A 24250-nucleotide genomic window follows, 5' to 3' on the forward strand; every position below is an offset into this window, starting at 1 on the left:
TATATTTGGGGGAGTTGCATTAGGCAAACTCTGCAATAAATTTGAGGGTAGACATAAAGACATGATTATGGAAATAGGACAAAAATCTATAGGTTGGGTAAGGAGAGTCTGAGCAAAATTTTACATGTGGTTGACATTGAAATGTCTTACAAGCATGTTAAGGTTTGTTGGTATAGAAGTTCTTGCTGAACTGAAAGCATCATGACTGCTGATCTATCATACATATATCTTTTGAAGGGTGAATCCTGTGGTCTTAAGTTAGGCCATCTACCAATTTCTTTAGGCCTCTATGGAAAAATGCTACAAACTAGATGAATTGAACAACAGATCTATTTTACAGTGTTGGAAGCTAGAAGTCTAAAGTCAAGGTGTTGACAGGGCTAGATCCTTCTGAAGGCAGTGAGGGAAAATGTACCACGCTTCTCTCTTAGTTGCCATCACTGGTGTAAAGAACACCTGGCCTGACCAAGGAACACTGATCTTTGCCTTCTTACTCATGTGGTCCTCTGGTTGTAGACTGTTTGTCTCTCCAGAACTCTTATGCTGTATCCTAACTGGTATGACTGTATTTGCAGGGAGTGCCTTTGAAAGTTCTGTAGGAAGCCAGCATCTATGTTCTAGGAAGTAAGCTTATTCCAGGGAAGAGGAGAAGGAAAGATTGCTGGTAGTAGCTTAAAATTCCTACTTCATTTCATTTGTTTCTTGCATAAGAGTAAACTCGAGTTATAAAATGCATTTTCTAACCAGTATTCAATATAGCAGGACAAAACTAAGATACCGTGTGTGTCATTATTTACATGCAACATCATCTTTCAATGTTTCTCAGTTAGAACAATCCTTGAAGACAGAAACTTTCCTTGAATACATTTAACAGATGTTGGTTTATAAATACCACCCTGAACATATTGATTCATGACATCAGAAATGGTTATGGAAAAGTCTGGTATTTAAATACCACGTGTTAAAATATTTTCAATGTTGAATTGAATTGATAAGTGACCCCTAACTCTAATGCTTTCCGTAGCTATTTAAAAACAGTCTTTTTGAAAATTTATAATACTTCACAATACACTGTTTTTAATTTACTTCCCCTTGAAAGACCTCTCTGAGAATATTTGCATTGTCAGCAGTTTAAATTGACCACAGAAATGATAACTTAAATAAATTAGAAAATTGTAAGATGATTTAGACATTTAAGATGTGTAGAAAGTAATTAAAACCAAACTTCAAGAGGGCTAAGGCCATACTGCAGTTGGTTATTCTACAGCTGGGGTCACTGCTGAAGATGTATGAAGGCATATGTTCAATTTACAGTTGTAATGAGGAACATAGGATGTTTTGATTCTTCATTTGCCGTGCTCATCTTAGAGGATGTAATTGCCTACACCAAGAAATGAATGTAGGCTCTTTTGTGAGGAAAAATAAAATAAAGTAAAATGTGCAAAATAATACATGCCACATGCATGTATGGTTGACATATGAGTTGTCTCGGAGTACAGAATTTTTGCCCTTAGCTGCTATCATGATTTATTGTTCATTATTATGCACCTAGGATTGAGACCAGTTCTTTGCTTGCATTAGTTTGATCATTATTATTTTAACTAACACATCATGTTTATAAATGTGCTTTTACTGGATTGTTTTCCCTTACAAATGCATTTAGTGTTTTATTTTCTTCTAGTCTGGCAGAAGAAACAGAAATGCTAATTATTTGTTTTATGATGAATGTATACAAGATATAACAGAAATAGAGAGCAAGACTTTCTTTTTCCTTTTCCCTTTATTTTCCAAGTAACAAACTAATGGCATGTAATTTTCTATATATTGGCATACTTGAATATACTATTGCATACTCTGGGATGAACTTATATAAGTATTAATAACATCACATTGTAATAAGGAAAAGAGGACAGGCCTTTATTCAACAAAACTTACACTCACCCAATGATCATTTTATAAAGTTTATAGCTCCTCAGTGTCCTAGCTTGTATTTGGAGCCCTATTCTAGGATTAAATCAAAATAAGTGTAATCTTTTTATTAAAATGCATAAAATGATAAAAATTACTTGAACTCTCTCTGATTTGAACATATGGAGAATTCTTAGAACTGATAAAAATGTGATAAAAGTAAATATAAGTCAGGAGCTCTTTTGACCAGATGTAGCTAACAGCCATTCCATTTCTACACCTGCCAGCCAATGCTTTTATGTTCATGCATGGTTTTTCATTCATTGTAGTCCTTGGGCTACCAAAATCTCTACCTTCCCTCTTGACGGACATGTTAGTGAAGACAGATCTACCTCTCGACATAGTGATTAGTCTAGAAGTTGGTCTGTGAGCTCTCATTCCTGATAAGGTTTTGAGTTTGGAAGTTGAAAGAAGTAAATTGGAAGCAAGCATCAGCCAACCACCAAAAGTCAGTTTGAAATAAGAGGGAACAGATCTTAGTTGGTTCCTTGTCCAGTTCTGCTAGAAATCAAGAGTTTCCCCTTTGCCCCTGTTATCTTTCTAAGAGGTCATTTTCTTCTTTCAAAAGTCCTGTCTAGGCAAATAGTCAAGAGCTCATTATCGACATTTGTTGGTTCATGGGTATGGCGCTTTATCATATGGGATTATTTCCTGTGAAGTATTTCAAGCTTCCTACCTGTATCTTTATTTAGACCATGTTTAACTTACTGAGAGGCCAAAGGTTAATTTTATTTCACTGAATAATCAAATCCTAAATTAACAGCATCTACATTGTTAGAAATATCCAGTGTTAACACTGAAACATCTAAATCATGTCTATCATCTTGCTTGAGCAAGATGGCAGGCAATAACTGGCACTCTTATGAACTTTTTTCCTTCCCACTTTGTAAATCGAATTCATTGGCTTGGTCCCATCCCTTGGGAATCGTATTTTTCCATCTCTTGTCTATTGGCTTTGTTCCAAGAGCATTTCATTGTTTCCCAAGCCATCCTTGTTTTCAATTCATTCTTCTTTATCCACTGTGTAAACGAGGGGACCCAAATGCTTAGGCAAACTGAGAGCATTTGGTTGTTATTAGAGTCAGGATAGCCGACTCACACATGTAAAACATTACAGAAACCTTACAAATGTTTGAGTAATTTTTTTCTGTTGTTGTTGTTTGTGGCCGTGGGGCATTTAGCCACATCCTGCCATGCACACAACCCTCCAGCTTCTTGCTTTATTACCAGGTAGAGTTTTAGGCTGATAAAACAAACAAAGACAATATTTGTATTTTCTTTTCCCAGAGGTTTTTTTTTATTGTTTTTATTTAAAGGTAACATACTATATACTGTTCAGCCTTTTGGGAGGTAGGAGAAGGAAATAACTCTATCCTTAGGAGTCTCCTCATGACCAACACTCACATGGACACACATTTGTGGTTGACATACCTTCACTCTCTGGGCTCGGACCCACACTTTCCATACAGGAAGAACTCCCAATTTATTTTTTTTTAAATTATGACATTCTGAAACAAAACTTCTTTTCCTTCAGTAGTTGCAAAAGGGACCAGAATTCTCTATTAATATTGATCAAAGGTGTCATTTTAAAAAATGCAGAAGAATCTCATTTCTCTTTACCAAACTGTTTCTGTACCTATCGCTAATGGGATGGATGTGGAGGAGGAGGATGGTGGGAGAGAGGGGGAAACTGTGTTCTAATTTTGGATACTGCAAGCTTTGATACATTTTGCTAGAAGCTGTTTTAGGGTCTTAAGTACTGTAATGATGACTGTTTATACACAGTCTCTTTAGTAATCTAAATGGCTATGTGGAATAAGAATCCAGTTTTGCCCTCTTTGCTGTCAGATGTGGTCATCTGATACCACATGTGTCTCACCAAGCATTTAATTTTGGCCGTGGGTGGTCCTTGTTTCTGTGTCAGGTGCAATTATTACTTTAAAATAAAAGAGAAAAGGGTACCTAGTTCCCATATGAATGCATTCCATTACAGCTCTCAGACATAATTACCAAGCAAATTTTAACATACAGTATCCAACTACAAAAAGATTCAACTTTTTTTAGTGTCCGATTTGTCACAAAGAAAGGTGGAAGCAAAGTATCACAAAACACAACTTAGTTCAAAATACTGTGCCTCAAATATATTTTTTTGAAATGTCAACTTTTTTAAAAAAGGAGTTATAAAATTTTGACCTTTGTGGGATTATTTTGTGGGAAAATTTCACAATAAAGCTAATTTTAAAATGACAGATTTAATAGAAATGCGGGTTAACCATTGGTACAAGGAAGTTATAGGAGAATTACAATATACCAGTTTTTGTCCAGGTTAAAATTTAGTACAAAGACACATTTTGGTGATTCCTTTCCTTGTGCCAAAATACAGTGTCCAAATAATAAACAAACTTAAAAAAAAGAAAACAACAAGAGATATGAAGATAGAACTGCAGCATCAATATAGTCTTATAGTTATCACTTAAAAGTATTTAGAACACATAATATTTTTTTCTACATTTTAAAAATCACTACAGACACTGCAAATAAGGCTTATGCATTTATTTAGTGGAATACAAGGTGATGATTGGTAATCTTATGTACTGTTTCCTATACCTGTTCTAACAAAATGAAGTTTGATATGGTTATATTATGGAACCTCCTAAAGCTCTTTAACTTTACAGAAAGTGAGTTTTATTTGGTTTTGTAAAGACTAGCTCATATGACTTGAACAGATTTCTGTATATGATTACACATATACCAGGATATATTTGCTCAGGGTAAGCCCCTGGGGCAGTTATACTTCAAACCAAATTCCTTGATAGCTCCTTGGGTGGGTGGGGGGGATTCATTATGTGGGATTTACAAAGAGTTTTTATATATGCAGACAGTCTCTTCACCACTTACTGCTGTGACATATGGCAAAAAAAATTAGGAACTCATGAGACCAGGCTACTAAAATATATTTAACCTTTCCTTCATTTAGTATATTCTTCAAGGTGAAGTAATCTATTGAAAGAGAAATGCTTATCTTTTCTCACCTATTGTTTTTTGGGAATGGAAACCTCAGGAGGAGAAGCTATTGTTAAGTGTTGGCAGACATCTCTCACTCAAGCCATGGTGGCACACTGCCATATTTATCACCAATGGTTGTTATTGCAGAAGTGGAAATCAAGTCGACTGACAGCACATGGGGCACTCGGACTGATTCCCTAATTTCATCTCCTATTTTTGAAGCATCTGCCAAGTTTTTTTTTTCTTTTTAAACACTTTGTCGTGAACATGCATGTGGTGTGCTGAAGAAAAAAAAACAAAACAGAAGGTAAGGCAGAGGGAAACTGCTGAGGATACGCTTTAAAACCCCAAAAGATATTTAACATCCTATTAAATAAATAACTTAGAAAGAAATAGAAAAGGATGAAGGCAGAATGCACAAGCATACCATACTATTTGTATTGTTAGAACAGTTTCACCCTAATGTGTTATGTTTTTAACGCCTATCCAACTCTTCCATGGTACCACACTCTAAGCTCTTTTGGTTGGCTATGTATATGGTATGACCCAAGTGCTTTTCCAGTAAATGCTTGCATGTCTTCCCGCTCATCAAATTACTAGGCTTGATTGAGCAAAGAAAGTCTTTGATATGAGTTCGTATTCCATAAATAACTTTCCCGAAGATCATTCAGCAGATTGTTTCATGTTCTATCTCAGAGGTTTCAAAAACAAAAGCACAACCAAAAAAAAAATAAAAAATAAAAACAAACAGAAACAATCGAACAGCAATGACGACAATAATGACAAAAAATACTCAACCACAATGTTGTTCTCTTGGGAATAATTTCCATCTCATTCGATCTGCCTATATCTTGGTTATAAGGCATGACACAGAGCTAATGAAAAGAACATTATAGGTACGTCAGCAGTGAATAAAAACATCTCCAAAGGCTTCCTTTCATTACAACGAGCAGATGTCTGTGACGTGTTTGCCTTCAGTATTATCACGTTCATGAAGAATAGTAACTGTTCTTGGCCAAAGAGCCTTTGATATCCACAGACACTGTCTTCCTCTATGAGTGAACCACCATCGGAAGAAAGTGAGCTGAGGTGTTTTTCCTTCGTGTTTTCTGTCCTCTCCTGGGAGCTCCTTTTCCGTTCAATGCCACATACATTTGTCTGCCGTTGTGTTGCCAGTTAAAGGAGGCGTAGGTATTGTATCCATTTTCCTCTATCCTTTCCTTCAGCTTACAGTCATTGTTAAATTCTTTCTGCAAAGGAAAAACAATATTTCATTCCTAAGGTGAGGATTCCACATGACATAAACCATCTGAAGAACCACCACAGTCCATAATTATGACTAAAAGTTGTCATTTTACTCAAGTGGTGTGCTTAATATGTAATGTCAACCACAGTAGAGTAAAACTCCTAATCACAAAATAGAATATGTGTTTGAAATCATATGGCTCAAATTACTGAGTCGTATTATATACACATTTTTAGACTTGAATTAGTGCTTTCAGGTGAGCAAAACCACGAGTTTTAAGTGAACTATGTTTTATTTCCTCACATTGATATTGGTATAGAGCCTCCAACATGTAGTACAACTTTGATAGTTAGCTTATATACTCCTCCTAGAGTGAAACCCAGAAATAAAAAGTTTATTTCATTTAGCATTTCCTTGATCAAGCTGAGACTGGGATAAAAAAATGCAACTACAGTCACAAACCAGTCAAGTTATGTCACCCTTTGAGTAATTAAGAGACTAAAGCACAGTTCCTACCTTTATCACAGGGCTACCGTGCTGTTCTCAAGTCTTCCTTGTATTTTACAAGTGTGGGTTGTGTAATTATTTCATAATTAACATGTTTATATATATTAAAATACTTGAAATTAAGCCTTATCAAAGATATATCCAACAGTATCTGGCATATGGCAGGTAGATGTTCATATACTTAATCAACATATTTCTTCACAAAAGAGCAAATGGATAATTTTTATTGTTATAAAGGCAATGTACAGAGGGTTACAGTTATGTAAGTCAGGTAATGAGTACATTTCTTTTTGAACAGTGTCACCTCTTTCCTTTTTTTGTCCTAGTTTTTTGCCTCACAACCTTCTCCCCCACAAATTGTATAGTTTATTTTCAACAGAGTGTCTTGTGAGCATCATTGCTGCATTTGCTCACCCTTTGTCCCACCATTTCTGTACTCCCTCTTACCTTCCCCAAAATATACATGAACTTACATACAAGACAAAAGGTACAGAAAACAAAAACAGTGACAAAGGAGACAAAAGAACAAAACCAAAACCAAAGTAACAAGAAAATCTCTTGTTTCCATTTCTTGGAGTTCATTTCAATAAACATCATTTTATTTGATCATATACGTATGCTATTGAGCCTTTGTGATCCTCTCCTAAGAATATCCGCCTTTGGTCTCATTGTGTGAATGTCTAGAGCAAGATAAATTGTTATACTGTCTATAGTTCAGTTTTAATTACAATTGCAATGTTAATGACTTTAATTCTAAACTAGCTCTTTGTTCATTTAAATGTGACCATAAGAGAACTGGGGTGAGTTTCACTGCAGGCGGCAGAGGAAGTCACACATACTAATACTTGGTATTGCTTGCAGGCACTATCAGCTCTATAAGAAACCAATGGCATAGAATATTTTTCCATTGATGATGTTCAAGAACAATACAAATTAATGATTATTGTCTAGAAAAAAGGAATTTTAGGCTTCCTTGAATAACATACAAAACAATGTGTTTTTTAGTATACTTCCTCATTTCTGATTTTTAACAAAATGTAAACTATAAGCCCATTTTACCTTCAGCTATAGAACAGCACACACACACACACACACACACACACACACACACACACACACACACACAGCCAACCTACTCAATTCAGAGCCTTCTTCCCCAAAATTTCTGCAGCTCCGGTGCCAATCTGACCAGATGCTTCTATGTATCTGATTCACAAAGGCCAGCAACAGCCTGTGTGGCAGAATTGGATAAGCTGCTGTGTGGGCCCTTGAGACTCAAAAGATCTGTCCATTGTGCTCTATTTACTAGCAATAGAACAATGTCAAAGCTTTTCAATGTGTGGAATAAACATTCCCAAACTGTGGCCATGGATTTGTGTGGTGGATTTTGTAAACAAGAGCAGAATACTTACTGAGCCATAGAGTTTCCCCTTCTTGTTCATGGCTAAGTAATAGTTGCTGTTAATGGCTTTGACGGCAACAACTCCAATTTCCACTGATGTTATTTCCAGGATACCTAAAACATATAATTTACAAAGGCTGATTGTAAACATTGTACAAATTTAGTTGACAAAGTAAAATCAGCTGAAACGATTTTCTACTATATATGTATACATACATATATATTAGAATTTTTCATTGTTATTAAAAAGGTTCTGTACAGAGTGGTTTCTATTACATATGTCAGGGAAGGAGTGAATTTCCTTTTAGACAGTGTCCCTCTTTTCTTTTTAACTTTATTTTACTTTATTGTAAGGGTGATGTACAGAGGAGTTACAGTTACATAAGTAAGGTAATGAGTACATTTCTTGTCAAACATCTTTACCTCTTTCCTTTGCTCTCTTCCAGTTTTCCCTCCCATCCCCATCCACAAGTTATATATAGTTCATTTTCAACATAGTGTCTAGTGAGTTATCACTGCTGCATTTTTTGGTTCACAGGCCTGAACTCTGGGCCTGGGCGCTGTCCCTCAGCTCTTCAGCTCAAGGCTAGCACTCTACCACTTGAGCCACAGCACTACTTCCGGCTTTTTCTGCTTATATGGTGCTGAGGAATCAAAACCAGAACCTCATACATGCAAGGCAAGCACTCTACCACTGAGCCACCTTCCCAGCCTGGTTCACCTTTTGTCTCTCTTATTTCTGTGCTCTCTTTACACCTACTTGAAAAGACAGATAAATGACCAAGACAAAAAGAAAACACTTGTAATCTATTATGTATGTTTTTTCAGCTCTAGAAACAAAGGCTAAAAGAAATTGGGGGTGAGGGAAAAGAAAGGAAAGCAAACCTGTTTAAATGTGTCAAAAAAAAAAAACCAACCCAAACCTAACCAGTATTTCAAGCAAACCCAGGGAACAAGTAGTAAAGCTTTAAAAGGATTCCCTTCCATATACAGGAAAATATTGTTTTAATTAAAATGCTTCCTTTGCTAACTCTGCATTTTCAAACCCCATAAATATTGAAACAACTCTACTCATCTTAGCCTAGATTTCACAAACCCTTATCAGAGCCCACATCTGTACTATGGTATTAAATTAAATCCATAGCATATGTCAATGATATGTCAGATTTACCTCAATCTGTAAAAACATTGGTAAACTATTTTTCTTTTGTAGGACACTTAGATAAACTAAATCTCTTGGCTATACTTAACTGATAAATTCGTTTTTGGCAAACGTGTGGACATTCTGAGATATAGACTGATTACTTCCAACATCCACACAGTCTTTAAAATAACAGAATCAATAACCTGGATTGCAGAAATTTTTTTTTTCTAGAAAACTGATGGAGTTAGTAACTAACAAGCAGGTCCTTTCCCTTTTAATAGAAAAGTTTAGATTGGTGCGTCTAAAGATGATTTTGTCTGAACAGTTTGAAGATAGCTTTAGGGAAAGCATTTGATATTGTGCTCAAACAGCCCACACGTTTCAGGTTAAGAAAATCTCAGCAATGAAAACCACTTATTCCACAACTCTTTAGAAAGGTAGGGTAGGGAAGTAGCAGCACGATTAGCATGTGGACTCTGGAGCCAGAAGATCTGGTTTTGACCCCTGGCTCTGCATGTGTTATTAGTAATGGCCACAGGAGAAATCACAGAACTGTCTCTGTGTCTCAATTTTATTTACAAAGTGGGCACCATAGTAACTTCTCTCTCACAATCTAGTGTTGATAAACGAGTCAGTGCACGCAACATGTTAAAGAGAGCTTAGGATCTCACTCATTTTTAGAGGGAAGTTTTTCTCCATAGTTCTACATTTTGGAACTTCATCATTTAAATGTAAATCCTGAATAGAACAGACAACACTCCATAAGATGATCACGTTATAACTTTTCAGGTATCACCTAGCAAGAGAAACACTGTACAAGACATTACATACAAAGGGTACATGCATATGCGTTCCAGAGGGGCACAGTAGCACACTCTTACGATGGGACTAGCATCTTATTCTTCACAAGCTGGTTTTTTGGACTAATGGAAATGCTAGCACTTTGTAACTGCAAAGCCTAATCAGAGACTTGGGCTAAGACTATATGCTGTGGAATATTCTTTCTCTGTATCCTGTACAAAGTGTCTGATCTAGCACAGAGAAAGTGCATTGTTCTAGTTGTAAACTCAAACTAATAAAAAAATTCTGAAGAGTGAAAAGACAACATTGTTATATTTGGCAGTCCTTTCCTCATACTGGCCATTGCTTTCATTGTAATCCATCCTAGCTTTTATGCCCTCTACCATTAAACACACATACCACATTTATTTGCATATTTTAAAGTATTTTTAAAATATTTCTTTAACTTCCACAGTAGCCCTCTAAGGAGGTATTGTTATGTATAATTCCAGTTGAACAGGCGGAAGATACTAGAAGATACTAGGTGATATGATGTATTACAGTACTCTATGGTGCTACAGGGCATTATGCTCTACACTGATCGCACATTAGGACTTAATGCATGTTGCTATGTCATGAAGAGTAATGTCTAAGTCCTAAAGTCTTACCACGTGATACAGAGCAAGGCAGGAGGTTGAATTCTGGCATTAAATATTTAGGGTACTACTTAATTGTTTTACCCAAAAAGCAAGTGCCTAATGTCACTAAACTGCAAAGTGGAAATACACAGAAAAGACAGCAATAAGGAATAATTTAGCCAAGGAAAAAACAAAGCAAATGAAAAGTGATGCTGGGATTATGATACAGGAACAAGATTGAGTTTACTTAAAAATAGAAGCTTATGATTTAGATATTACCAAATCCTTCGCTGAGGCTGCATAAGGTAGATGACATTTAGCTAAGAAGTCCCTGAACCTGTCTATTTTATCACAAATGGAAACTAGTATCCAAAGAATCACTCAACTTACCTAGATAAGGCTAACTTGAAAAGGATTTTTTAAATTTATAACATATTTTATATCTCACAGGGCATTATGTGATGCTCCAACACATCTGGATGCTGTTTTGTGTGTGTGTGTGTTTGTAGCTTAGGTGGGAAGACACTGTCTTAATATGGGCTCTTGCATAGCATGCATAAGGCTCTGGGTTCAATCCTCAATACAGAAAAAGGATGAAAGGAAGGAAGGAAAGAAATAAAAAGGAAGAAAGGAAAGAAGGAAAGAAGGGGAAAAAATGAAAATAAAGGAAGGAAGGAAAAAAGGAAAGGGAAAAGGATAGAAGGAAAAAGAAATACCTAGGTGATTTATAGCCCCTTTACATTCCAAAAACAAGTTTTAGGTGCACCATATATCAATAAGTTATACTTTGATGATTTTGTAGGTCATGGACAGTGCCTATATTTTATTTATTTATTTATTTATTTATTTTGCCAGTCCTGGGGTTTGAACTCAGGGCCTGGGCACTGTCCCTGAGCTCTGTTGCTCAAGGCCAGCACTCTACCACTTGAGCCACAGCACCATTTCCGGCTTTTTTTTTTCTGTGTGTATGTGGTACTGAGGAATCAAACCCAGGGCTTCATGCATGCTGGGCAAGCACTCTACCACTAGGCCACATTCTCCCAGCTGACAGTGACTATATTTATTTTAAACATTTACAAATGTAAATGTGACTTTCTGAAGGATTGAGACTGGAAGACTTCTCTACTTTTTCAAAAGGAATTTCTCCAGTGTTCTCTGCTCTTCGGTGACAATGATCTAATTTGCTGTAAAATTATTTTGGAATGGAGCTCCATTTTGGAATGTTGTCTGATGATTTTTACATGGGGAGCCTGTAATTTTCTAGGTTTATATTTGGTATAAAACTCAATGTTCATTCAAGAGCTTCCTGAGAGAAAGTGAATGAAGAAGATACTGAAGCTCCCTATGTGTCCAGTAAATTATATGACTCTCTCTACAATTATCTAAAAGTGATATAATTTCAAAATCAGTTTGTTTTTCAAAGAAAGCAATATCCCAGAAGTTTATCATCAATGACAGAAATTTTCATTCATGCAAATAAGGTTCCCTATGAGTTTAAAGACATATTCAAATAATGAATTTTTGTGATTATCCCTCAAAATATGAATCTCTTGGTTTTGACAATCTATGTACTATGTGATTTTTTTGGTTGTATGTTCTTCCTCCATGGTAAAACCCCTGTTGTCACTGTATTTGATTCTGGTGCCCTGCATCTTGTATATACATTTTTCTAATTTGGGAAGGGAAAGGGAAATAATAAAATGCTGAAATAAGGATACAGGATGACCCATTGTAATGATGAGATGCACAAGACGCTATGTTGAAAACGAACTTTACAACTTTGCGGGGAGGAGGGGGGGAGGACCTAAGAAGATAAAGGCATTGTGTTAGAAACTGAGAATGCAAACTCAGATTAAATGTGGTTTTGGTTTTGGAAATTCCTCTTACTTACTGTGAACAAGAAGATAAATATACAGAGAATCATGATTAAAACATGTTACAAGGAAACCTAGAGTAATGACGAGGCAGTTTGTACAAGCTGGGCTGCCAACACACACGTATCACTGGACATGAGACTTAAGATGAAGGTGGGAAAACATGAGCAAAATCCTAAACATGAGACAGTGGGACATTTTTAGAAAAAAACAGAAGTTTAGCTTACCAACTAGAATGCAGGCGACCAGGTAGAAAGTGGTGACAAGCGATGTTAAGAGTTAAGGCTCAGATTTGTAACAGCTTGTACAGACTAGAAGTACTTCACCCAAAGTAGAAACTGCTTCAAAATACATGTTGTTGGATTGTGTTTGTTAAAATGTAATACAGTGATAATAATAAAATGTAAGTTATTTCTATGATACTGTTTATCATCTAGTAAATTAGTAGACCATTTTCTATATGACATATGTCTTATTTTGTAATAAGAGTGATTTGTGTTGTACATTGTGTATTTTTTTCTTTCAAACTTTTATTCATTTTTGTTTGGAAATATCTTAAACAACACATTGCACATAATATGTTCAATAATTAAATGTGGCTCCATAGTTAACTGTTTACTGTGAAAAGGTTAAAAAAACCAATTACAGTTCTCAGCAAGTCCCCTGTAATTCTATTAAGAAGTACAAAAATAACGTTAAAAAAACCACAAAAACTTATATGTTGGAACAAGCCAGGTGCCCATGGCTCAAGCTTGTAATCCTAGCTATTCAGGAGATGGAGATATTAGGATCTTGGTTCAAAGCCAGTCCAGGCAGACAACTTGAAGAAACTCTTATCTCCAATTAATGAGAAAAAAAAGGTGGAAGTGCTAGTCATTAAAGGAAATTGTCTTGTCCTTGAGATCAAGCTCTAGTACAGGAACACACATTAAAAGAAATGAGCTCTTATCCAGTACATGGAATAACCTGAAGGTCAAAATTTCCATGTAAATTGCCTTCTCTTTTCTAGATGAAAACTTGGTTTTTCTTTAGTTTTGTTTAATTATCTTATAGTAATTGTGCAAAAGAGTTGCCATTTAACAAAGCAGATTATAAATACCATGTACCTAGAGCCTCATGCGTTCAGAACCACTCACGTCCGTTATTTTTCTCTTACAACTTACTTCTCTTAACTCAAAATAGATTATGATGCTCTATAGTTTGATAGCTTTAATCACTGTACTGAAATGTATCAAGATTAGTATACTGAAATATATAAATCCTAACCCTAAAAACGAAAGCCCTCTCTCCTTCTCCAAAATTGTAATCAGACTCCCAAACTAATCTTTTCGATTGTAATCTGAAAACACCTGTAGAGCTACCCAGGGTTGTTAACTGCATTTGTGCTTAATGGCATTCTGGATATGGACCTCATATGGACCACACCCAGTAGTAATGGGACACTTTGCTTCTAGATTTGGTCACTGAAAGCCTTTCTTTCCATATAGTCTATGGCCTCCCCCTCCCACACACACACCCTTGATTTTTTTACTTCCCTAACTGTAGGGAACATTTTTCTTCCGTACTAAGGTCTGAATGTGCCTGACAAAGTTTAAGTGTTAGAAATTTAAAAGGAGTGACATTCATCAAGATGCATTGTACTCATAAACTGACCTGTTCAGGTGAAACCCCTTTTGTACACATAAGGTTAATTTTAAGAAAAAGATAAGACTCTCAAATCTTTTGTATAACAGAGCAATGAAATAAAACTCATTAAAAATCAAATCCCAGATTCTTACGTTAATTGTAGGAATGGCCTATTGATTGACACTGGAGTCTTGCAAACTTCTGTTTGTCCCCACACCTACCTTCCTTCCTTTTTCTTTCTCTTTCTTTCTTTCTTTCTTTCTTTCTTTCTTTCTTTCTTTCTTTCTTTCTTTCTTTCTTTCTTTCTTTCTTTCTTTCTTTCGCTTCTTTCTCTCTCTTTTTGCTCTCTTTCTCTCTCTCTTTCTTCTCTCTTTCTTTCTTGGTTATTTTCAAACTTTCATCTGCCAATCTCCTCCTCTCAAGTTACTAACATTACAAGTTGGAGCCACCATGCCTGGCCACTTCTTCAAATTTTTAAAGGAGAAGTAAAGTTATGCCAGGAAATTAGGAAGGAGGTTAGTGGAAATGGGAAGAAAGTAAGTAATAGCTGTTCTAAAGCACTTTGAATCTCAGTTTAGCTACTTAATAGCTATGTTAGCTTAGATTAGTGGATTATATGCTCCCTGTGTCTTAGTCTTTCATTTTCAAGTTGGGACTAATTGCATGTGGCTCACAGCACTGTGTGCTGCCTACATTGGTATTTGTTATGTATTTACTACCTGTTGAATCAGAATGGTGATAAATTAATTTATACCAGTGATTCTCAAACTCCAGCTTACATCAGAACCATCTGGAAGCTAGTTTAAAAACAGATTGCTGGATCTTTGACTTTGTAGATCTATGTGGGAGCTATAGAATTAGCTGCTCTAGCATATTGATTTCCAGACTGTGTTGATTTTGTTGGTCTATGGACCACACACTGCTCTGCATTACCAGTCAGAGGCTTTGATGGGAAAAGACACTGGCAGAAACATGTGCAGAGAAGAACCACAAACAGGAAGAGGCACAAATAATGGCAGCAATCTACCACTAAACATTGCTTTTTAAAACTGTGAAAGGAAGAGATTTCTTTTGTTTGCTTTTGACAGCTGTAGGATTCTTGACACCGACATAAGGAGAAGTTTGGAATTTGTGTACAAATATATACGATGCATTTTATGGTCAGGGTTTTGAAAAACTTGCAATAGATGATCATCAATCAGAATCTGTGTTATTTTTCTTCTTAATAAGAGTGTAGAATTGCAGGTGGAAGGAAACTGAAGGGTCTTCAGCTACATTTATAGACATTCTGAAAGGGCTAATTGTGTTGAAAGGCATTTATGGCCACCTAAAGTGATATTCATTGTCATGAAATTGCTTCAAAGCAATAGAGATTCATTTTATCCATGATTCTTTACCCAGGGTGGAAAGAATGTATTTTCTCTGGAATGATCTCATCTTTAAAAGAAGGATACCAGAGTAGGCTGATCATTAATCTAAGGCAAATCCACCTTGCCCAGCCTGTTACAGACCTTAGCTGCCTTTTGAGCGTAATGTGGTAGAGCTATTTAGTTTCTCTATCTGCCATAGTTCTTTCAGATGCCCTTGACATTGACTTGGAATCATAGATAGAAATCAGTCCTGAATTAGAAAAATTTTTGCCATCTCTCAATAAATAATTAAGAAAAACACGTCTTTTCTAATTTCCTGAAGATCAACTAGATGGTTATTCAAGTCTCAAGATAAACTCAGTGGTCAGCTTGAGCTTGTTGATGAGGACAATAGTAAATTCTAAAGCACTTGTTAATTCCAGGCTTTACTTGATTAACAGATGTTGTCATTTGATAATTGTCACTGACCTACTATTAAAAGCATGAGAAACTTGCAATACAATCTAGGGACACTATTCTAAATTTGTAAATAAAGCATTGAATCATGTTCAAGATCAATTTCTTGTTGAATTTTAATTCCAAGTGAAATATGAGTTCAGGTCTTCTAGCGATCATTTTCAGTTAATATTGGCATACGGTCATCTAATTTATTTTCTTCATTAATGGAGAGGAAGTTTAGTCTATTTAAGTTCATGAATATGTGTTAATAATACTCAATTATTTATCAGTACTGAACTAGTACTCTGGTTTCAAATATTACTGTAAGGTTTACTCCTGGATGGTGAGCAGACCCCACCCATTACCTGTGTTACCTAGGCAACTGGGACACCGGGAAGATGTCACATCCACATCTGCTGAGGTTACATCTGGATCTGATGTGGCCACACCTTTCTCCCACCTGGTCCCACCTCCCTTTACCTGGTCACACCTTTCCCCTCCCCCCCCCCCAGATAAGGCCAAGGCCATGGCCAGAAGCCCTCTTTGCCAGCTGGTCCCAGCAGGTCTACTGAATAAACCTACCCCTTACCTGAATACCACGTGCATGTGTGGTTCTTACTTGGGAACCTCTTTTTTAAAACCTAACAATTACAATCTGTATTTTTAGGAGGTATCTACAGTGAGGCATAAATGACATTTTCTAGAGCAGGCAGTCATTTGTGACTCTTCATAACAACCTATACTCATCCAACTAACTCACAAAGTGAGCGATGGTTCCTTTGCTAATTTTTTGGAAATGTAAATACCTAGAAAATCTTGTGTGTCACCCATGATCATTGACATTTAGACCCATTCTGCAATGGGATTTAGGGTGGGAAATAGCTCATAACAGAAGAGTCTTAAAACTGTAGATAACTGGAAAAAGATGGGGAGATTCATTCAAATGATAGCAGAGCCATGAGAAAAGAGCCAGCTCTTAAAAATGTTTCTTCCTGTGAGGGCAATCACTCTGCTCTCTCAGAAGATATATTTTTCTAAAATTTTTATAAGGCTAATTATTCTTTTTGTCGTTTCTCTCTACGTTCTTTGTTAGGTCATGAAATGCTTCAAAAAGTCTGGAAAATTAGCCGGGCGCTGGTGGCTCACGCCTGTAATCCTAGCTACTCAGGAGGCTGAGATCTGAGGATCGCGGTTCAAAGCCAGCCTGGGCAGGAGAGACCATGAGACTCCTATCTCCAATAAACCACCAGAAAACCGGAAGTGGCGCTGTAGCTCAAGTGGTAGAGTGCTCCCCTTGAGCTGAAGAGCTTAGGGACAGCGCCCAGGCCCAGAGTTCAAGCCCCATAACCGACAAAAAAAAAAAAAAAAAAAGTCTGGAAAATTAGAAATCCTGATTTCTTATCATGGCATCCTAGTCACACCTCACATTTAGCTACAACACTATTGTTATTGTAACTCTTGAATTTCACATTTGGGAAAAAAAAATCTAGAGAGATCCCCTTGAGCGGCTTCTCTTTTCATTGAATGCTAGAAGGAAGGAGATTCTGCTATTTTGTATAGGAAAAGCTCTATACATCAGCCATATGAAAATAAAGGAAAATCTATGAAAAAAAATCTACATACTATTTGAAATTTACTATGCACTAGTGCCAAGCGTTCCTAAATTGGAGCTGTTCAGATAAGGAAGTGTTGGAAAATATCCTGATTGTCACACTTTCTTTCTCACCCCAAAGTTAACTTCTAGGACATTTTGAAAGCCTCCTAGGCCCTATTAAAAATTCTGGTCAGGCTAATTTAATAAAGTATGGATTTCAGAGTCTCAAAAATGAATGAAAATAATGAAATTCCACTGTATAATTTTTTCTAGTGGGAAACATTGAAAGTACTTAAAACTTAAGAAAAGACTTTGTTTTTAGCAAATTGTTGAGTTAGAGAAGAGCTTCAAGAAATGTAGACACTGTGTGCTTCCTATACCATTCTCTTCTGTAATAGATGATGTGAGAGACTCTGAGAAAGAGAAGGGCTTAGCCAAGTACCTGTAGAAAGAAACTTCATCACATGTTTCCAAAACTGATGTCCATGAGCATCCAGACATTTAATGTAAAGACAGCACAGTAAAATGCCAACCATATTCACTAACTTTATGAATTTCTTTAAGGTAACTAATTATAGTATTTTTCTTCTTAATCCTAGGTAAAATGGATTTGTAAAGTGCACCTTGATGAGATGTTTTCCATAAGAAAAAAATCCCACCTGATGCATTACACGATTCATGAATTATAAATTAGTAAAGACAAATAGTTCCATGTAGAAAAATATTAATGTAGAACAAGTCTGAGAGGGTCAAATTTCACATATATGTTGCAAGTTTGGCAAGCCTTCAACCTGGTGTGGAATAGCACATAATTAGCCTCTGGTTAGAAAGCAGGTGATTATAATAATTACTAAGGAGCATAAGCATGTTGATGTGGTATGTGCATTTTGAAATTATTATATACAAGGACAATCTGTGTATTTACAGTCTTGCCAAACTGTAAAACGGACTTATTTTTATCTCCTGCTATAGAGTGGATTTTGGTAACTCATGATATTGATAATAAGACATGCTAGCCTCTTCTGGAAAGAGAATACTTAATCCAGATATTTGAACACATCATGGCTCTCTTGGTTAGAGATTGCCAGTGTTTGGTCAGACACTGAGGTACAGAGGATGCTTTATCTCCAACACCTATAGAGACTCCCTATCATTGCAAAACGTGCATTTGGTAAAGAAAGAAAGCAGAACTCTAGGTTACAGACAGAAAGAGACATAGTCACACATTCACCTGTTGACAGTAGTATTGCATATAGCTGGTGTATTATAGAGTATTATGGAGAAAGTATTTTCCCAGAAACAATAAGTTTTTGCCATCACAGTTTGAAGGCATATAAAAACATATGTTAAAACAGATGAATCAGACACTTAAGCATAGACAATATGAGAACAGAGGCACTGAACTGATAGGTCATCTGAGAATAGGTATTTGCCTTTACCAAATGGGAGGAGGGAGAATATTCATTAAGTGAGATAAAACTAAGAAGAATGAGCACTAGGATGCAAATAATGTGACTTGATTTTGTCTTTATATATGGGAAATGGTCTTTTAAGTAACATCCTTTTATAATGTTTATTGAATACTTTTGTTGCCCTTAAGTATTGGATTAACGAATTATCAAGTCGTTTAAATAGGGATACAGGTGGACCCATTGCAACAATGAGAAGTACAAGTTGTTATGTCGAAAACGAACTTTACAACTTTGGTGGGGGGGGGGGCGGGGAGAATTGGGTGGGGGGGTGGGGGGAGGATGGGAAGGGATGGGAAGGGGAAACAAAGGAGGAGGCTACAATGCTTGATAAGAAATGTACTCATGGGCTGGGAAGTTGGCTCAGTGGTAGAGCGCTTGCCTTGCGTGCCTGAGGCCCTGGGTTAGATTCCCAGCACCACATAAGCAAAAAAAGAAAAAAGCCAGACGTGGCGCTGTGGCTCAAGTGGTAGAGCGCTAGCCTTGAGCTGAAGAGCTGAGGGACAGTGCCCAGGCCCAGAGTTCAGGCCCCACGACCGGACCCAAAAAAAAAAAAGAAATGTACTCATTATCTTGCCAATGTAATTGTAACCCGTTACTCTGTAAAGTATTTTCACAATAAAAAAAAAGAAAAATTAAAAAAAAGAAAAATTCTACATGACCTATTACGAGCTGTGTTTATAATCTCAGTATGATATTTTATGTAAAAATCTCACTTTTAAACTGGTTCAGCATATGTTCTTTTAAAAATGCACCTGCCTTTTAAGCGAAAACATGATCCCAAGTTCCCATGTAAAAACTTGTGGAGAAGGTGAATATTTTCAGGAAGAACGAGGCCCTGAGTTCAAACTCTAATAAATTTCCAAACAACAAAAAAAGCAAGGGCACAAATTGACTTAATTGTTTTTTTTTTTGATATCTTGCAGTGTTTATTTATGGCAGTACTAGAATTTCAACTCCAGGCCTTGGTGTTTGCTATTCAAGGACTCTTCCACTTGATCCATAACTCTGGCTCTTTTTGCCTTTAGTTATTTATCAAAGACTTGAGTTTTTCTCTCTTGATGGCCTTGTCAGACCATTCTTCTACCTATACCTCCAGCAGAGATGGTATTGCAGGTATGAATCACCACACCTGGTTTGTTCTTTGAGACAGGCTCTTCCTAATATTTTTTCCTGAGCTTGAATCATAACCTTTCTATCTCTTTCCACAAAGTAGTTGGGATTGTAGATGTGACCCATGGCTTCTAATATTTATATACTTAAACTAATTCTAAATTTAAAAAATTATCTTTAAGTAGTTGTACAAAGGAGTTGCCATTTTATAAAGCATTTTATGCATCTGATGCATCTAGATGCATGTCACCCTTTTTAACATTCTTATTCTTATTCTTCCCTCACTATTCTTAACTTTGTAGGTTATATGCTGGATTCTTTTTTTAAATTTAATTTTATTGTAAAGATGCTGCACCCCACCCCATCCCTTTCAAATACCAGTTTCCTGATGTTTATTTTGTTGAACTAAATGTTTAATTGTGCTCATTTCAAATTTTATCTACAATTCTTAAAACTTAACAAAAACCTGGAAAAACAGCATTTAAGAAAAAGTTATCCCAAACTTATTTTTGGTATATTTGGCAGGAAATTCAGCTAAGGGATAGAATATTTGCCTAACAAGGCCCTCAGTTCAATGCACAGCACAGAAAAAAAAAAAAAAGATGGAAAGTTTCCATTTTTGTTTACCTGTCAAAATATTTCTCATTCAAAAGAAAGTCTCTTAAAATTAAATAACATACATAATAAATTGCAAGGACTCTAAATTAAATCATTTAATTCTGATTAGGTTTTAAATTTTGACAGATATTACTTAAACTTAAATAATTTGTTATAATGTATAGTGATTAAATTTTTGATGGGTATCTTTTGGTGTTCTTCCTGGTTAGGGAAAAACAGAAGCTTGACAACACTGGGTAAATATGAAAATAACTTGTTAAGTTACCATAAAAATGGCAAAACACAATTCTGGTTGAAGTGATTGGCTTTCTAGCAGGTTAGGTTAATAAATTAATGGAAATGTCAAATAAGCATTATCCAAGAGTTTCATAGTGTTCAATTTTTATTTAAATTTCTTACACTTCTCCTGATCTTTATAGACTAGACAGGAACAATAACAATACCTGTAGCACAATTTTAATTTAATTCAATGACTGAAAAACTTGAGTGAGAATTATTATTGGATTAAATTCAAAGTAAGCCCTGTTTATTTTCATATAAGAATCTTACAAATGATGTCCAAATTAATGTTAAATTTTGTATCCTAATCTAATTTCTAGAGAGATTTTTTTTGAAGTCCTCATATTTTAAATAGATTCAGGATCCACAGTATGGTGTATATATCATTGGCATTGTTATTCAATTGATACAAACATAGGTATGTAGATCAATGATTCACACATGTCTTATTAAAAAAACAAGCTAGAAAAAGAACTTACAATAGAAATTAAACCAAACTCAGTATGCCCTTAAAAAGCTTGTATACCTCGAAATTTGAAATGAAATTCCTAAGCAGTTATTAAAGACAAGAAAAACACGCATATTTTCATTTGTTGCTTATTTCTTTCTAAAAATCTTCTTATTTGTTTATTTATTTTTATTTATTCATTTTGCGGTTCTGGGGCTTGAACTCAAGACCTGAGCACTATCCCCAAACTTTTGTGTTCATGGCTGGTGCTGTACCACTTGAGCCACAGCTTTACTTTCAACTTTTTGGTGATGACAGTCTCATAGAGTTTCCTGCCTGAGCTGGCTTTGAACCATGGTCTTCAGATCTCAGTATCCTCAGTAGCCAGAATTACTGGCATGAACCACCTGTATTCAGCTGTTATTTCATCTTTCATTTCTGTTGTTTCAAATCTCTAATCTTTGATTACAAGGAAGGAATGAGGGTTGTAGGGAAGGAAGTAAAGACGAAATTTGGCTAGAGTGAGGAAGAGGTGAAACTTATATGTAGTTTGTTGGGAACATCTTTCCTGCTTCTCTTTATGATTCCCATCAACCTCTCTTACTTGCTGCTGTCCTTGCATAGCATGTACACAAAAGATAGTTCTGCAATAAACTAGCTTATGTGAAGACACTTATGTGTGCAGTACTCATCTGTACCTTGTCAAGCTCATCTTCCTCAAAGAGAAAAGAAGGGCTGTGCGTTCCTTTTGCTGTTCACTGTAGTTCATTTCTTGAGTCGAAAGAGGACACTACAGGAAAAAGGAAGCTAATCTCCATTGTCAAGTAAAGTATTCTTTCTTACATGGCATATTACAGCGCTATTCAGGTGCTCAATGGGTAAAGTCAAAAGTCCTTATCAGGGTAGGTAGAATTACAGAACAGCATCCTCAGCGTAGTCTCCAGCCCAGAGACTGATTCCTCACTTTGTGGATGTTTTGTGGATGTATATTGAACTCAGGACACTGAATATTTGGAATTTGATGGCCCACTTAGGAATCATATAAAATGTCACTGACCATATAAAAATCCACCTACTGGGACAAGCATAGGGAGAGAAGGAATAAAACAAATTCTAAGCCTAAACCAAAACTATTAAACTATTTAGCTCAAGCTTTTCCTATAAAGTCCACTTATTTTACCCATAACAAAAGCCAAGGACCACTTTGTCCCCTTTCCTGACACACGTGTGCAGTCATGGGAATCTTTTCAAAATTATTTTTTTTAAGTCTTCTAACTACAAAGTCCAGCATCTTTGTGCTTATCCCATTGTTCTTTGTCTCCAAAACTTGGTCAAGGATGTGAAGGTAAATGAGGTTTGCTGCAAATAACCAAATATAAACAATTGCTTGTTGACTCTAAAACTCTGGTGAGTGTTTTCATCCTGAGTGCTTAACAGCTTTCTGACTTTCTGACATGTTAGGAGATCCTATCTTTCTTCCTCTAGCCAACAAACAGCCTTCTCATCCCTCCCTGCCTTCTCAGTCATTCAACACTTTACCTCTGAAGAGAATGACAAAGGCTTTTCTTTAGGTTGGGACTTAAAAGACTGCTAGAAAGAGCATGACCATTTCACACCCTTCCTCTTTCATCATTCTCAGCTCTTCTTTTTATTGTTTCTCCAACTTGCCAGTTGACAGAGACTGCTAATAATTAGGTTTATGGTCTTGGGCTCTGTGATCTAATTGAACAGGCTTGTGGCTCATGTCCTGTCCAGTTACACAAAGTTGATTTCCAAAACTAGAGCTTCAGAGACATTGCCTTCTCTGCCTTCCCACTCCCAAACTTCAAGGGCTATGCTTGCTATACTGCTGCACTTGAAATCTGTTTTCCATGCATTTGCTTTCACCTTCATTTAACCTCTCCGAATACACTTAGCCTATGTGGAGAATGAGGAGGGTACCTCTCATTGGAACCTGATAGCTGTGCTCGTTTTCAGTTGCCCTTGCTAGCGGACTACTATAATAAGAAACTACATTAGAAAGTCAGAGATATTTTTGACTTTGAAATTGAAGCAAATTATTGACATACACATGGTTTTGGAGGGAAATTTTGCTAGCAAATATATTATTGGCAGGGAAAAAATGTAGTCATTTATCTGTGAAGTTACTTTCTTAGATTCTGTACATTTCCCCCTTACCCTGTATTATAATTGCATCTAAAAGAGCTATCAGAACGCCTGCTCTGTGTTCAGAAAATCATTTTGAGTGGTCTCAGAAGAAGAGGACCATATCAGGAAAATTAGTTCTAATAAATTTCTATGTAGAATAAAGGGTTGGTATTCTTTTTTTTTACTTTCCTCTTAGCAAAGAGGTACAATAATTGATTCCTTTTGACTTTCCTAAGTTAAATCTAGTTTTTATGAAGTGTTTTTTTTTTTTTTACTATTTTTGTTAAAGCATATTTACACATAATTTGGCTGACATATTTTGATCAAAGTCCTTTCAGGTGAGTTGTTTTGTACTTTATCCATACCTCCAGCCTAAAGCAAAACTAACATAGTTTTGAACAATCTAAAGTAGTTTATTTGAAATGACCACTACTGGTATCACAAAACAGCTGTCTCTGTTGGCAAAATTTTGTTAAGGTAAAACAACCAACCTTTAACAATGGATGACTTGCAAGATCTAGTTCCTGTTCATCTTTAATTTTAATTGAATTTCCGTAAACAACTATAAACTTGGAACAAATT

The 24250-nt window shown here is 36.0% G+C and overlaps 1 protein-coding gene across 1 annotated transcript in view; it reads right to left on the reverse strand.

The window, feature by feature from the left end:
- Positions 1-2150: 2150 nt before the first annotated feature.
- Positions 2151-24250, reverse strand: part of Fgf10 (fibroblast growth factor 10) — a 77400-nt gene continuing 55300 nt past the window's right edge. Inside the window, exons 2-3 of the mRNA XM_070041143.1 lie at positions 8140-8243; positions 2151-6224 (exon numbers count right to left, since the gene is read on the reverse strand). Of these exons, the coding sequence (XP_069897244.1) occupies positions 6027-6224; positions 8140-8243 (302 nt within the window). The 3' untranslated portion in view covers positions 2151-6026. The remainder of the gene's footprint in view (positions 6225-8139; positions 8244-24250) is intronic.

Source organism: Dipodomys merriami, unplaced genomic scaffold (genome assembly GCF_024711535.1).
Source record: "Dipodomys merriami isolate MVZ:Mamm:240054 unplaced genomic scaffold, mDipMer1.0.p SCAF_30, whole genome shotgun sequence".
NCBI classification, from domain to species: Eukaryota; Metazoa; Chordata; class Mammalia; order Rodentia; family Heteromyidae; genus Dipodomys; species Dipodomys merriami.